The 12594-nt window shown below is 42.0% G+C and overlaps 1 protein-coding gene across 3 annotated transcripts in view; it reads left to right on the top strand.

The window, feature by feature from the left end:
- The window catches only part of ntf3 (neurotrophin 3), a 47909-nt gene extending 36720 nt beyond the window's left edge, over positions 1-11189 (top strand). For all 3 annotated transcript variants that reach the window (XM_038811200.1, XM_038811201.1, XM_038811202.1), the window contains exon 2: positions 7378-11189. In XM_038811200.1, the coding sequence (XP_038667128.1) occupies positions 7378-8172 (795 nt within the window). In that variant the 3' untranslated portion in view covers positions 8173-11189. The remainder of the gene's footprint in view (positions 1-7377) is intronic.
- The last annotated feature ends 1405 nt before the right edge of the window (positions 11190-12594 follow it).

Genomic DNA, 12594 nt, shown 5'->3' with positions numbered 1-12594 from the left:
TGTCCCATTTAAGGGGCAATGTAGCGTGGCCAATTCACCTACCCTGTACATCTTTTTGGATTGTGGGGGCGAGATCCACCCACACAGGGGGAGAATGTACAAACTCCACATGGACAGTGTCCAGGGGCAGGGATCAAACCCGGGTCCTCAGTGCCGTGAGGCAGCAGTGCTAACCACTTCGCCACCATCCGCCCTAAAAAAGAAAAATTCAAAGGAACATTGGTTATAACTGTTCCAACCCGTTATTTTCTTAGTACGTACCTTTTTCCTTCTATCTATTTCATCGCTGCATTTTGAAGATGGGAGTAACTTGCCTCAGAAGGGTTTCTATTTTGACTGAAAATATCGGTTTAGCAGCCAATGAGGTTCTGTGAGATTGATGTGGCCTCTTAATGGATATGACCCCCAGGTCACCCTTTAATGTTGAAAGTGTGCGCAAACCAAGGAATGTCTCGCCAGTGATGAGCGAACTTCTTTGCAAGCAAACCTATCTGCAGTACTGGAAGAGTTAAACAAATACTTCAGGACAAGTTATGACAAAAGCCTTTTCCTCGAGTATTCAGCTAAAAACCAGACTTCTATATCAAAGGCAAAGCACAGATGCTGTGTGTTAGCGCTCTAACCTGCTGCACACGTTTGGGAAGAAAATATTTCCTTTTGTTCCGACTGGGGCTATTTGATTTACAAGGCTCCTAAAATTGGTCATCCATCACCTGGTTCTTACACATATACCATGTGTGAGCATTCCATTCAGGCTTAACATGCCTGTGCTGCTGTCATATCTTTGTAACAGTCAAATAAACAGATCATGTATGCAAATTAAAGCAAACACAATCTTCCATCATTCTTGATTGGACGGTGGTGAGGTGGCGTGCCAACTATAGCTCCATATACAAAGGAGCGTTTAAAGGGGCAGTGACACATTTTCAATAAGTCTGTTTATTTTTTATTTAAAGGTAGTCTGCACACCTAATATGAGTTAGCAGTTAATGTTAAATGGATGCTTGAAAACCCTTTTGTGGAATGCACACTTTGACTATCCACCTATAATCATTTCCTGGTGGATAAGGACCGGAGTTTCTAGGCGGGATACACCATGCGCGATGGGGCAGCAAAGCCAAACGTATATTCACTTTTGACAGGACTGATCAATGGCTGGGGCCAGAAAATTCCACCCAAGGTATTGGCAGGTAACCATACATCAGTAGAAAGTTAATGATCATGGTCTAGGATACTGATGGCTATTGTCATGACCACGTAAAATGTATTTCCTGAAAGTGGCCAGTGAGCTAAGAATCTGTGTACATATATAGCCCACTTTTACTTTATAAGTAGTTACATTTTTAAAAAATAACCCAGATGACAAGGTTTAGTCTTAAAGAGGTACAGATTAATTTATTCCAAATTACTGCTGAAAGTTAGTTACGTAAAATTGGTCATGTTATTAACTGAAATGCAAGTGCGGAAACTAAAATGCAGCTAAAGGGAGAAGAAAATACTTAAAAATTACATTTCAAATCAGTTTCTGTGAGATATTGACTTTGATTTTCCGCTCTATCACGCCATCAGGATTCTCCATTCTTGCTGCAGTGAGTGGATATTTGGCTGAGCGCCAAATTCTCTGATCTCCCTGGCAGGGGTAGAGAGGCGTACTTGCAACGGCCCATTGTTACAGGCCCATTGATTGAATTGTTTCTTTCAATGTGAAGGGGTTGAAACTTGAGGTTTGGTTTAACTGCTGTGATGGCTTCTGCAGTTGACTATTTCGACATTTGAACTCAGTTGGCCAGCAGTTCTTTGGGAGGGAGAGAAGGTTTCCTATTCCTCACTAATTCTGAGGTTACAGTATTGCCTGGACTCTTTCGGCAGCATAGCAGTTGATTTCTTAATACCTTCCTCTTTACGCCCTTGGCCAAGAACCTTCTCTGAAGTTATTTCTCAGAGCTCTTCCGGGGGTTTTCACATAAAGCGCTGTTCTCAGCCTATCTTTGTCACAACTTAAAACAAAATGACAGCTGTGTTAATTCCGATAACCAGGCAAATAGTTTAATTATGTTTTAGTACTTCGAAGCCGTTTCCTACGTCATGTCTCCTCAGAAGTAAAAGGATTTTTCACACCTTTTAGACTTCAATGGTCATACCTTTCGAGGCATTTGCAGTTTTAATGACTCATTACAAGCAGCTGTAAACATATGAGCCTGATAAGTTTTGAATAAACACTGAAATGTATCATATTGTCTGCCATACCACCATTTTGAAAAAGACCTTTAACCTCAACATAAAGATTTGAAACCAGAATTGTGCCTTTAAAACAATTGTCCTTAAAACCTCTAATATCATAAATACACACCCATGACAGTATGTTAGTTTAGTATGGGGTTCTAGGAGATTTGGTAGTTTATTAAAAGTTTTGGTGAGTATGTAACCTTGGTATAAAATCCCGGGGAAAATTAATAAAATTAGTTAAGTCTGAAGTACTGGTTAACCTTGTTATGACGTGGAAGATGGTAATTACTGGGCTGCCCAAAATACCAAAAGGAAACTTGCACAAGCTATCACTACAACTTGTGTTTTATTATGAGGAGGTTTATGTTCTTAAGGCAAGAACACGAATTGCAAAACCACTTTTGTAGATTCTAAATATTATCATAGAATCCCTGCAGTGCAGAAGGAGGCCATTTTACCCATCAGGTCTGCACCGACCCTCTGAAAGAGCACCCTAACCTAGGCCCAATCCCCATCCTTTCCCTGTAACACCACCGAGGGACAATTTTAGCATATCCAATCCACCTAACTTGCACATCTTTGGACTGGGGGAGGAAATCGGAACACCCAGCAAAAACCCACGCAAACACGGGAAGAATACCCTGTGAGGCAGTAGTGCTAACCACTGTGCCAATTAAAACATTTATTCACAAAAGGAAAAGAAACCTTAAAACATAAGATTAAATTTACACAATTAAAAGTAGTTCGATAAACATTTTCCAAAAGATTCCGGCTCGGTTAAACTGAGAGCTAAACAATCCTCTTCAGGCAACAGTCCCTGTTGATTTTTAATTGATCAAAATCCCAGTAATATTACTGTGAGACATCCTCTGCTGCTACAGGGGAAGTATTTCTCAGGGTATCTCTCTCACTCTAATCAAAATCCAAGAGTTGTATCAAAACTTTGCAGTCAAAACTATTTTCTTTGAGAGGCTGCTGGGACTCGCACTGCATCTTTCACAGCTTTCTCAAAACACAGCACATTCTTTAGTGTATCAAGGCCCACTCTTGCCCACACAGCTTCCAATCTTTCTTTAAATATGTTTTTTTCCCTCTCGTGTTTAATCTCTTATTCTTAAATTTCTTTGTAATTCCATTTCCCAGAGATTTAAGTATTTCATGTTGTTCTTCGGGCGACTACTTTTGGATAAAAATAAAGTTAATACCATGCTTTACTCATTTATGATCTCTGCCGGTTGTAAATTTTCTTTTTGAGGTACAATAGCTAAACTTCAATTCACCCCTTATCCTCTAAAACAAATTCCTTTTTCTTGCTGCTCCATGGTATCTCATTCACTTCCATGTGCTTCCTTTCATACCGACACTCTTGATGTTTTTAACTTTGTAGTCTGTTTTCAGCTTAATAAAATTAGTCTCACACACGCACACATACAGGGATATTTGGCAAACATATTTCTTTACAGTGTGTTACCTTGGGATGGAGTACTAGGAGGCAAGCCACCCTATGCTACTTATGTCGGGGTGTTGATGATGTGCTATGTTGGTATAAATTGCTCGAGTCGGTGTCTTTACCTTGGTATAAGGTATTGATGGACAACCTTACCATGATTGATTTTGGCAGATCTGGAGGCCTTCTCCTTTATTAGTGCCATCCTTTTTTTCATGCAAAACATCAGAATTATCTGAATGCATAACAGATTGCAATACTACCCTTTTTCTTACCTCTTTGAAGTGTAGTTCTGCAGCAGAAAGAGAAAATCTTGAGTGTTTTGCCTGATAGTCTGTCAAAATCCTACAAAGGCCCAAAGGGGAAGATTCTTTATTTTGGTGCACCTGGCATGTGCAGAAAATCTCTCAAGTCTGCTTCCCATGAATATCAAGGAAAAGCTGGTCTTTAATGGCCACAACTGAGGCAGACTTGCAACCCTTTAAATCAATAACTGTCAGATGGCTCAACAGGAGCTAATAGGAAAGATATAATTAAGTCTTGTCCCAGTAAATTTATCAGAGTTGATGTGCATGGCTCAGCCAGGTGCAGATCTCACACCATGTTACTCCATGATCCACACACATTACAAAGGATTTGTCCTATTATACCACATGCGCTCAGTAATATGGAAATCAAGGAGCCGCGCTCCGAAAGCTAGTGTTTGAAACAAACCTGTTGGACTTTAACCTGGTGTTGTAAGTCTTCTTATTGTGCTCACCCCAGTCCAACGCCGGCATCTCCACATAATATGGAAATGTTATAGAGTGCCTGTTTCTGCATTAGGCATTGTCGACTTTGTGGCGAAAGAGGCACATTTAGGATGGAAATATTGTCCCACGGATGTCACTTCCATGTTCTTTGAACTTCAGTTCTCTTGGTTTACCTGAAAACCCGCTGTTGAGATTAGTGCATTTGAGCCATGTGCTTGCATAACTTTTAATTCTTAATGAGCAGAAAATTGCACCAACCGCAAATTGAGTTCACTCACTGACATAACCACATTCCTGATAAGCTCCAAATCGCTGAATACACCCCCCACCCCAACCTTGCTGAATTACTCATCGCAGGTACTACTTTGGAATTACTTTAAGGGAGTTGAAGCAAGATGGGCCTTGCATCACGAGCAAGAAACAAACACTTTCATGCACCTCCTAAATTGAGAGTAGTGTTTTCTGCAAGTGTTGGAAAGGCAGTTGATCAAGCGCAGCAAGAATAAATTGCAATGGGAGTGTGCATTTATACCTCCCAAGCTGTTTTACAGAACTGGAAAAAAAGTTAGACCCCTGAGCTGGAAAGTTAGGAGGGGCCACAAAAAGCTTGATCAAACAGGTCTGCGTTCAGCAGGATCAAAAAGGGGCAGAGGGTGGTGTGGCTGCAGGGAGGTTTACACAGTAGATTTATTCAAAAAAATTGAAAAAGAACCATAATAATAATGGGCGAGAGCCTCTGGCCCCCCTGATGCCTGTTTCACTGCAGCGGAGGCCGCCCGCCATTGGGGATCCCGCCGCTGTCCGCGATGTTTCCCATTCTCTGCACCCTGTCCCATCCCCCCCCTCCCAACTACCTTTGAGAAAGCTGCGGCAGGATTCGCTGTCGGCGGGACTGGAAGACTGAATGACCCAACAGTGAGAACGGCCTCCGAATAAGATACACAGAACTAGCCTTCCTGAAAACTAATTGCTAACTTCAGGAAGCATTCTGTATTGCTTAGACATGTGAAAACGTAAAGGCTGGAATTCTCTTACCATTCGCTGGTGATAGGATTCCCTGGGCCCGCCGGCAGCTCAGCCCTGCCCACAATTTTCCCGGCGGCGTGGGGTGGCTTCAAAGGAAAATCCCATCGACAGCGGAGGGGGCAGAGAATGCTGCCACCGGCGAATGGCTGCCACCTTCCGCCGCCGTGGAACACGTGGCTGGAAGGCCAGAGAATCTCGCCCATAATACGGAAATGCGAGAGAGTGCCTGTTTCTGCATTAGGCATTGTCCATTTTGTGGTAAGTCCAACAGGTTTGTTTCCAACACGAGCTTTCGGAGCGCAGCTCCTTCCTCAGGTGAAGGAGGAAGGAGAATCACCCTCACAAATCATTGGCTTTGTGTAAGTTGATATTTAGATTTGGTCGTATTATTGCATAAGTAGTAGACACATAATGGGCATGAAGAGAACCATTGCAATATGAAAATATGTTGAGCATTGATGCTCCAGAAATAATTTGCAGTGTGAAGTTTGACTGGATTAAAAATTCAACCCCGAGTTTTGTGAAAAAAATGTTTTATACAATTATGTATGCATCATGGAGATTTCATCGTTTGATCTCCCACTCTCATCTGCCCCATCCAGCCGAATAGCCACTGCCCCCATCTCTGATATAAACTAAAGTGTTCTGACAGAAATGAAAAATGATTTTTTAATGCCCCAATGATTTTTCTGCTGGGTTGCTTGCTGCAGTATCCAAAGCATTGATATTTGTTTCCTGACTCCAGGGCAGGCCTGGAGGGTTGACAACACTTGGCCAACACCTTCCCACACCTAGTGTAAACATGGGAGGAAATCAGATAAATCAGCAACAATTAATCCCTTTCTCGATTGGATACCATACTCCCTTGCCCTTCCTCCACCTCTGTCTTGATGTCATTTGTAATTGAATGCATTCTGCGAAAACGGCTGAAGTTCAAAGTTAATTCAAAACATTTGACACTCTAATTATCAGGACAAATTCTTTGCCCTTGCGCACCAATGAGAAGTAAGATTCAGAGAATCACCAAGATAGTGTTATGATCTAGGAAGCCTTGACCATGGAATCGGTGCACAAAGATTGATATGCTGCAATTTATACATGTGGGTTAGGATTTGTGCCATGATCAGGGGACAAATTATAATTTATGTTCCTGTTAAAATCACTATGTCTCAAGTTAGGCGAAGAATTAAATTGAAAAGTAGAAATGTGTTGATTTTGCATAAGTTCATATAAAAAAAAATGTAGATCATGTGCATCATGAGTTCACGTGACCTCAGTATTAGACCACTGTATTTCCCTTGGCGTTCAAAAATATGATCGTGTTGATGAAATGTGAATAATGTTTAAATGCTGGACTGCACAAACACAGCATTGATACATGTAGGTCCAGGCAGCTGACGGCTGAGGGGGTCATCAGCCCCAACATTCAGCCTCTCTTCCACCGTTATGTTCATTGGCATGTGTCACCGGAAAGGGAGCACGCTGTGTCTGCCCGTGCGATCAAGGCCATCCTGTGGGCACCACGGAGACTTGAGTGTTTTTTCGACCACTTTAATTATATTTGATTTGATGTTTTAAATTTCCTTTGAGATTCTGTTTGCTTAGATGCAGTATCCCTTAAAGGGGTTGTCTTTTCATTTATCTCGCAATTTGTTGATTTAGTTTATTTGGTTACCCAAAAGAAGCACAACTATGTTAGAAAACCTCAGACTGAAATGGACATGTTGTAGCATTGAGGGGATTTGAACAATGAAGTTTTGAACATTGAGTCCAATTGTGAGAAGAACCTAAAGGCATAGAATTTTTGAAGTGGTGGGAGGTGTGGGATTTCTTCTGTGCTGCCATGCAATAACTGTTCTGTAAGACTAGTGATCTATATTTGTCTCTGAATGGACCTGAATTGACCTCCTGTCTGCTTTTCTTCAGCTTTTACAGGTGAACAAAGTAATGTCTGTCCTGTTTTACGGCATGCTTCTCACTTATCTTGGTGGCATCCAGGCTACAACTATGGACAAAAGAGGTTCTTCCGAGGACTCCGTGAACTCGATCATCATCAAAATCCTCCAGGCGGACATCTTGAAAGGCCGACTCACCAAGCAGAGCGAAGAGGTGAAGGAGAAGTACCAGGACACCAAGCAGAAGGATGACACCCACAGGAATACAAACTCGCTGGGAAATACAATATCTGACTTCCAGCCAATCGTGTTGGTCGATGCCGAGTTACTGAGGCAGAAGAAGCGTTACCACTCGCCCCGAGTGCTGCTGAGCGATCGGCTTCCTTTACAGCCGCCTCCTTTGTATTTAATCGAGGATTTTGCAGAGAGTTTGGAGATGGACAATAGAACAGCCAGGCGAAAGCGGTATGCAGACCGGAGGGGCCACCGTGGCGAGTACTCCGTGTGTGACAGCGAGAGCCGCTGGGTGACGGATAAAACAGCGGCGATCGACATCCGGGGGAAGCAGGTGACCGTCCTGGGAGAGATTAAAACGGGCAACTCTGCCATCAAACAATATTTTTACGAGACGCGTTGCAGAGAGGCCAAACCAGTCAAGAACGGATGCAGGGGCATCGATGACAAACACTGGAATTCCCAATGTAAAACCAGCCAGACCTATGTCAGGGCACTGAGCACAGAGAACAATAAGTATGTCGGCTGGAGGTGGATCAGGATAGACACCTCCTGCCTCTGTGCATTATCCAGAAAACTAGGCAAATCCTGATTCCCTGTCTCCACCCCCTTTTCTTCTTTCTATGTGAATATATAAATTATTACTTTAAATTATATGACTTTGCATGTAGCATATGAATGTTTATATTATAGTATAGTTCACAATTTTTATTTATTAAACTAAAGGTCATTACATCTGACAAAAAAATGCTTCTTACAACTCGCCAAAACAAGATATCTAAGTTGTGCCTTGCTTCCAGCATCATTAAAAGTCATTGGACCTGTGTTGTTGTACATTGATAACTGGCTCAAATGATTACCTCCACTTGTTATTTTCTCCCAGCCACTTTGAAGTCAGTATTGTTGTCGATAATTCATGAATGTGATTTTGGAAGACACATTTATAAACGCAACCACAAGTGACAGCTGCCAGTCGTAAAAGTGCACATCTACCATTAAAAGCACAGCGCATCCTGAGTGGCATTTGTAGTGAGTCTGAGAAAAGGAAGCTGAAATCAGAGGGAAGGCTGGCAATGCCATCTGTGCAGAGGAAACTGTTCCATATGTTTCACTCATTCCCATAGAGTTGTTCTTTCTGGGAATCATACATGATCTTTGCAGTACTGAAGAAAAGACTGCTGTGAATATTCTCTCTACCCTTTCACCCCAGGCACTACCCTTGTAAAATTACTCTGCACAGCAACCAATTTCAAAGTGGTTTTCTTTTTAATGTACCGTTTGCTCTTTTCACTGACTCAGACCCTCCTTGCGATAAATACTCTTCAAATTGGAAGTCCCCAAAAGCGAGGCGCACATTTGGGGAGAACCAAAATCTTTTGTCGTCCTCTTTTGTCCATTCCCTTTGTTTTATTTTGCATCAAATTTATCCAGCCTGTGATTCCCCTCTTTAACTATTCTCATCTTCCGTAAGGAAACTGCTCCCATGATGCTATGTATTTGAATGCTTTACCTTTGTGCAAAAAGGTTTGTACTTTCTAATGGACTGTTCAGTGAAACTCATGGCCGTGGAACAAAGTGAATATTGTCAATATATGTCACAATGCTGGCTATCTCGCAACCACAAAAGGTTGATGTTTTCTCCGACTCTTATCAGTTTGATAACAACTCCAGCTCAGTAACGTGAAATTCTGCCAAACATCTACTGGAACACTTTCATCCCCACAAGGCCCATGAAGAAAATTTACTGCTCTTCAAACCATTATTATCGCCCAAAGTAATTTGTGGAAAATGTTATTTTTGCAAATTCCACCCACAGAAAAATGTGATCATAATATAGAATATGAAGAATCTGCAGTTTCCCCTCATTAGTGTAGAATAATTGTAACTGGTGTAAGTAAAATGGTGTGTATGACATTGGTTTATACAAGTACTTGGCTTGTATGATGCAGATAAATAAGATGCAGATAAATAATTATTTTTTTCAAATTGCCCTCAATTGTTTAGCTGTACAGTTCCAACTTTGCCAGGTGACGCATCACCAAAAGCATCACACTGAAAGTCCTTTGGTTATGTTCGTATACTCATACATTCTCAAGGCAATATAAAGGAGTCAACCTTCGCTGTTGACATATGTTCTGTCATATTTCAACAAAGTGCTCATTCCTAGACTTAACACATCATCCCGAATCCAAATAAACACAAGCATGACAGAACTGAATACGGTTTGATGCAATGCAGTATTGGCTTGGTTCTTTGATAGATAGCCCACTGTAGAGTTTGGTAACAGGCCTGGAATGTTCAACATTTGGTTGATGCTCTAATGTGTTAGCTGCTGTTGATTAAGGATGGTACAAGCTCAGGTGCAGAACGGCTACCTGGCTGAGGTAACAAAGGATGGACAGCCCTCGGGGAACAGTACCAGAATTACTGAGTTCCTCCGGAAAAGACTACTAAGCACTGATCAAATAGTGCAGGTGATGAATTTGAAATATTTTTTTATATGGTAAACGTAACTCTTCCAAATCAAGGACTGACTAAACATTCTTAAATGAAAACAGAAGACTGGAAATACTCAGCAGATCTGGTAGCATGCCGCCAGACCTCCCGAGCGTTTTCAGCATTTTCTGTTTTTATTTCAGACACCCAGCATCTGAAATACTTTACTCTTGATTTAAGCTTTCACTATGTTTTCTGTTTTAGTCCAAAGTTTCATTGGCCTCCAGGAAAACATTTTTCTCTGATGTGGAAAGTTATCAATGAGTGATTTTTTTAAAAAAGCTTTTTTTTTTACATCGTCCTATTGCTCCTATCCAGATTATAGCACATAAAAGGCAATGGAAGTCCTATAGCTTGCCCTGAGCGGCATGAGGCCCATAAAGAGCGAGGATATATCTTGGCCTGGGGGAGCATGAGGGTCCATTGGGATTGTTTAGAATTACCTTAGTATGGGGGGAATGAGTGATCATGGGGAGTAGATGGAGATGGCATACCTTGACATAGGGGCATGAATGTCCATAGGAGGTGGGTGAGGGGGAGGTGCATGAGGTGGACTTACCTTTCAAAAGTGCCCATCATACAGATGTCTCTAAGATGCTGTGAACTCTGACTCTTTGAAAATTACGGAGGAATAGGACATGCCCATTCTACAGGCTTTAGGTTTGATTAACTCATTATGCTTTGATGCTACTCCTTGTGTGACCTTTTAGAAACCGGGATCAATATTCCCCCGAACTCTTGAAATTCTAGCCTGTCTTTGACATTTGAAAATACTGATTGTTTTTGTGAAAAGTAATTATAAATTATTGATAATTATATCGGTAACCAATGGGTAAGTAATATACAAAACTATAACTTGGTAACAAGGGAACCTCAAGGTCCTTAGTATGAAATCCAAAGCATTACAGTCCGCATTTAGATATTACTTTTATCTTCTGCTACCTATAGAATATCCTCAGGAATGACCATCGCCTGCTTAGACACATTTAGCAAAGATTTAGCACAAATGCAATGCATGTTATGTGACTGCACATCTGACACTGTCTGCCGGTTTTTTATTCATGGGGTGTGGGTGTCACTGGCTAGGCCAGCATTAGCCCATCCATAATTGTCCTTGAGAAGGTGATGGTGAGCTGCCTACTTGAACTACTGCTGCCTAACAGGTTGAGTGGCTTGCTAGGCAATCTGAGAGGTTATTTAAGAGTCAGCCACATTGCTGTGGGCCTGGAACATAGAACAGACAATGCAGAAGGAGGTAATTCGGCCCATTGGGTTTGCACCGACTCACTGAAACCCCCACTTCCACCCTATCCCCGTTACCCAATAACCCCTCCTCGCCTTTTTGGTCACTAAGGGCAATTTATCATGGGCAATCTACCTAATCTGCATGTATTTGGACTGTGGGAGGAAACCGGAGCACCCGTACGGAACCCACGCAGACACTGGGAGAACGTGCAAACTCCGCACAGACAGTGACCCAGCAGGGAATCGAACCTGGAACCCTGGCGCTGTGAAACCACAGTGCTATCCACTTGTGCTACCATGCTGCCCTATGGAGTCACATGTAGGGGGAGTCACACCCAGACCATGTAAGGACAAGCGGATTACCTGAACCAGATGGGGTTTCATGATGTTCTTGTCGTCGACTTCAGATTTTTATGAATTCAATAATATTGTACCACTTCTCCCTGTAAAGGAATAATGTAATGCAAATATATTTCACAATTGTAAATGTAGACATGTAACTGTGCCATGTCAAGGTAAATATGATCGTCGAGTTTACAGTGCAGAAGGAGGTCCATCAAGTCTGCACCGGCTCTTGGAAAGAGCACCCTACCCAAGCCCACACTGCCACGCTATCCCAGTAACCCCACCCAACACTAAGGGCAATTTTGGACACTAAGGGCAATTTAGCATAGCCAATCCATTTAACCTGAACATCTTTGGACTGTGGGAGGAAACCGGAGCACCCGGAGGAAACCCACGCACACACGTGGAGAATGTGCAGACTCCGCACAGGCAGTGACCCAAGCCGGGAATCGAACCTGGAACCCTGGAGCTGTGAAGCAATTGTGCTCTCCACAATGCTACCGTGCTGCCGCAAAATGATGTAAATAAGAAACACGGTTACTCAGCCCGTTGATATAATTTTTCTTCAGGGGTCTATATGCAGGATATGATCGGCCATTTTCTTTTACTGACCTCCCTGACCATCAAACCCGTATCTCTTTTTATTTCTCATTGATCAGGAGTCAGCCATTTCTTCTTTCATCACCTCAGTTGAACATCTATGAGTGTAAGGTTGTCATCTATTTCTCTATTTTTAATGATAAAGATAACCAATTCATTTGAACAAAAGGACAAGCAATTACATTTGGTTATACTTGTAAGAAAATCTCCTGCAGATGTCACAAGCCTAAGACCATTGCCAGTAATGGTTTTATCACCATTTTTAAAAGAGTCATTGTCTTGATGTATAAAATTGCTTTACTATAGATTTAGTAAAAAGAGAAAGGAG

Source organism: Scyliorhinus canicula, chromosome 11 (assembly GCF_902713615.1).
Source record: "Scyliorhinus canicula chromosome 11, sScyCan1.1, whole genome shotgun sequence".
NCBI lineage: Eukaryota > Metazoa > Chordata > Chondrichthyes > Carcharhiniformes > Scyliorhinidae > Scyliorhinus > Scyliorhinus canicula.
Note: the sequence above shows the minus strand (reverse complement) of the source record. Positions and strands in the feature narration are given on the sequence as shown.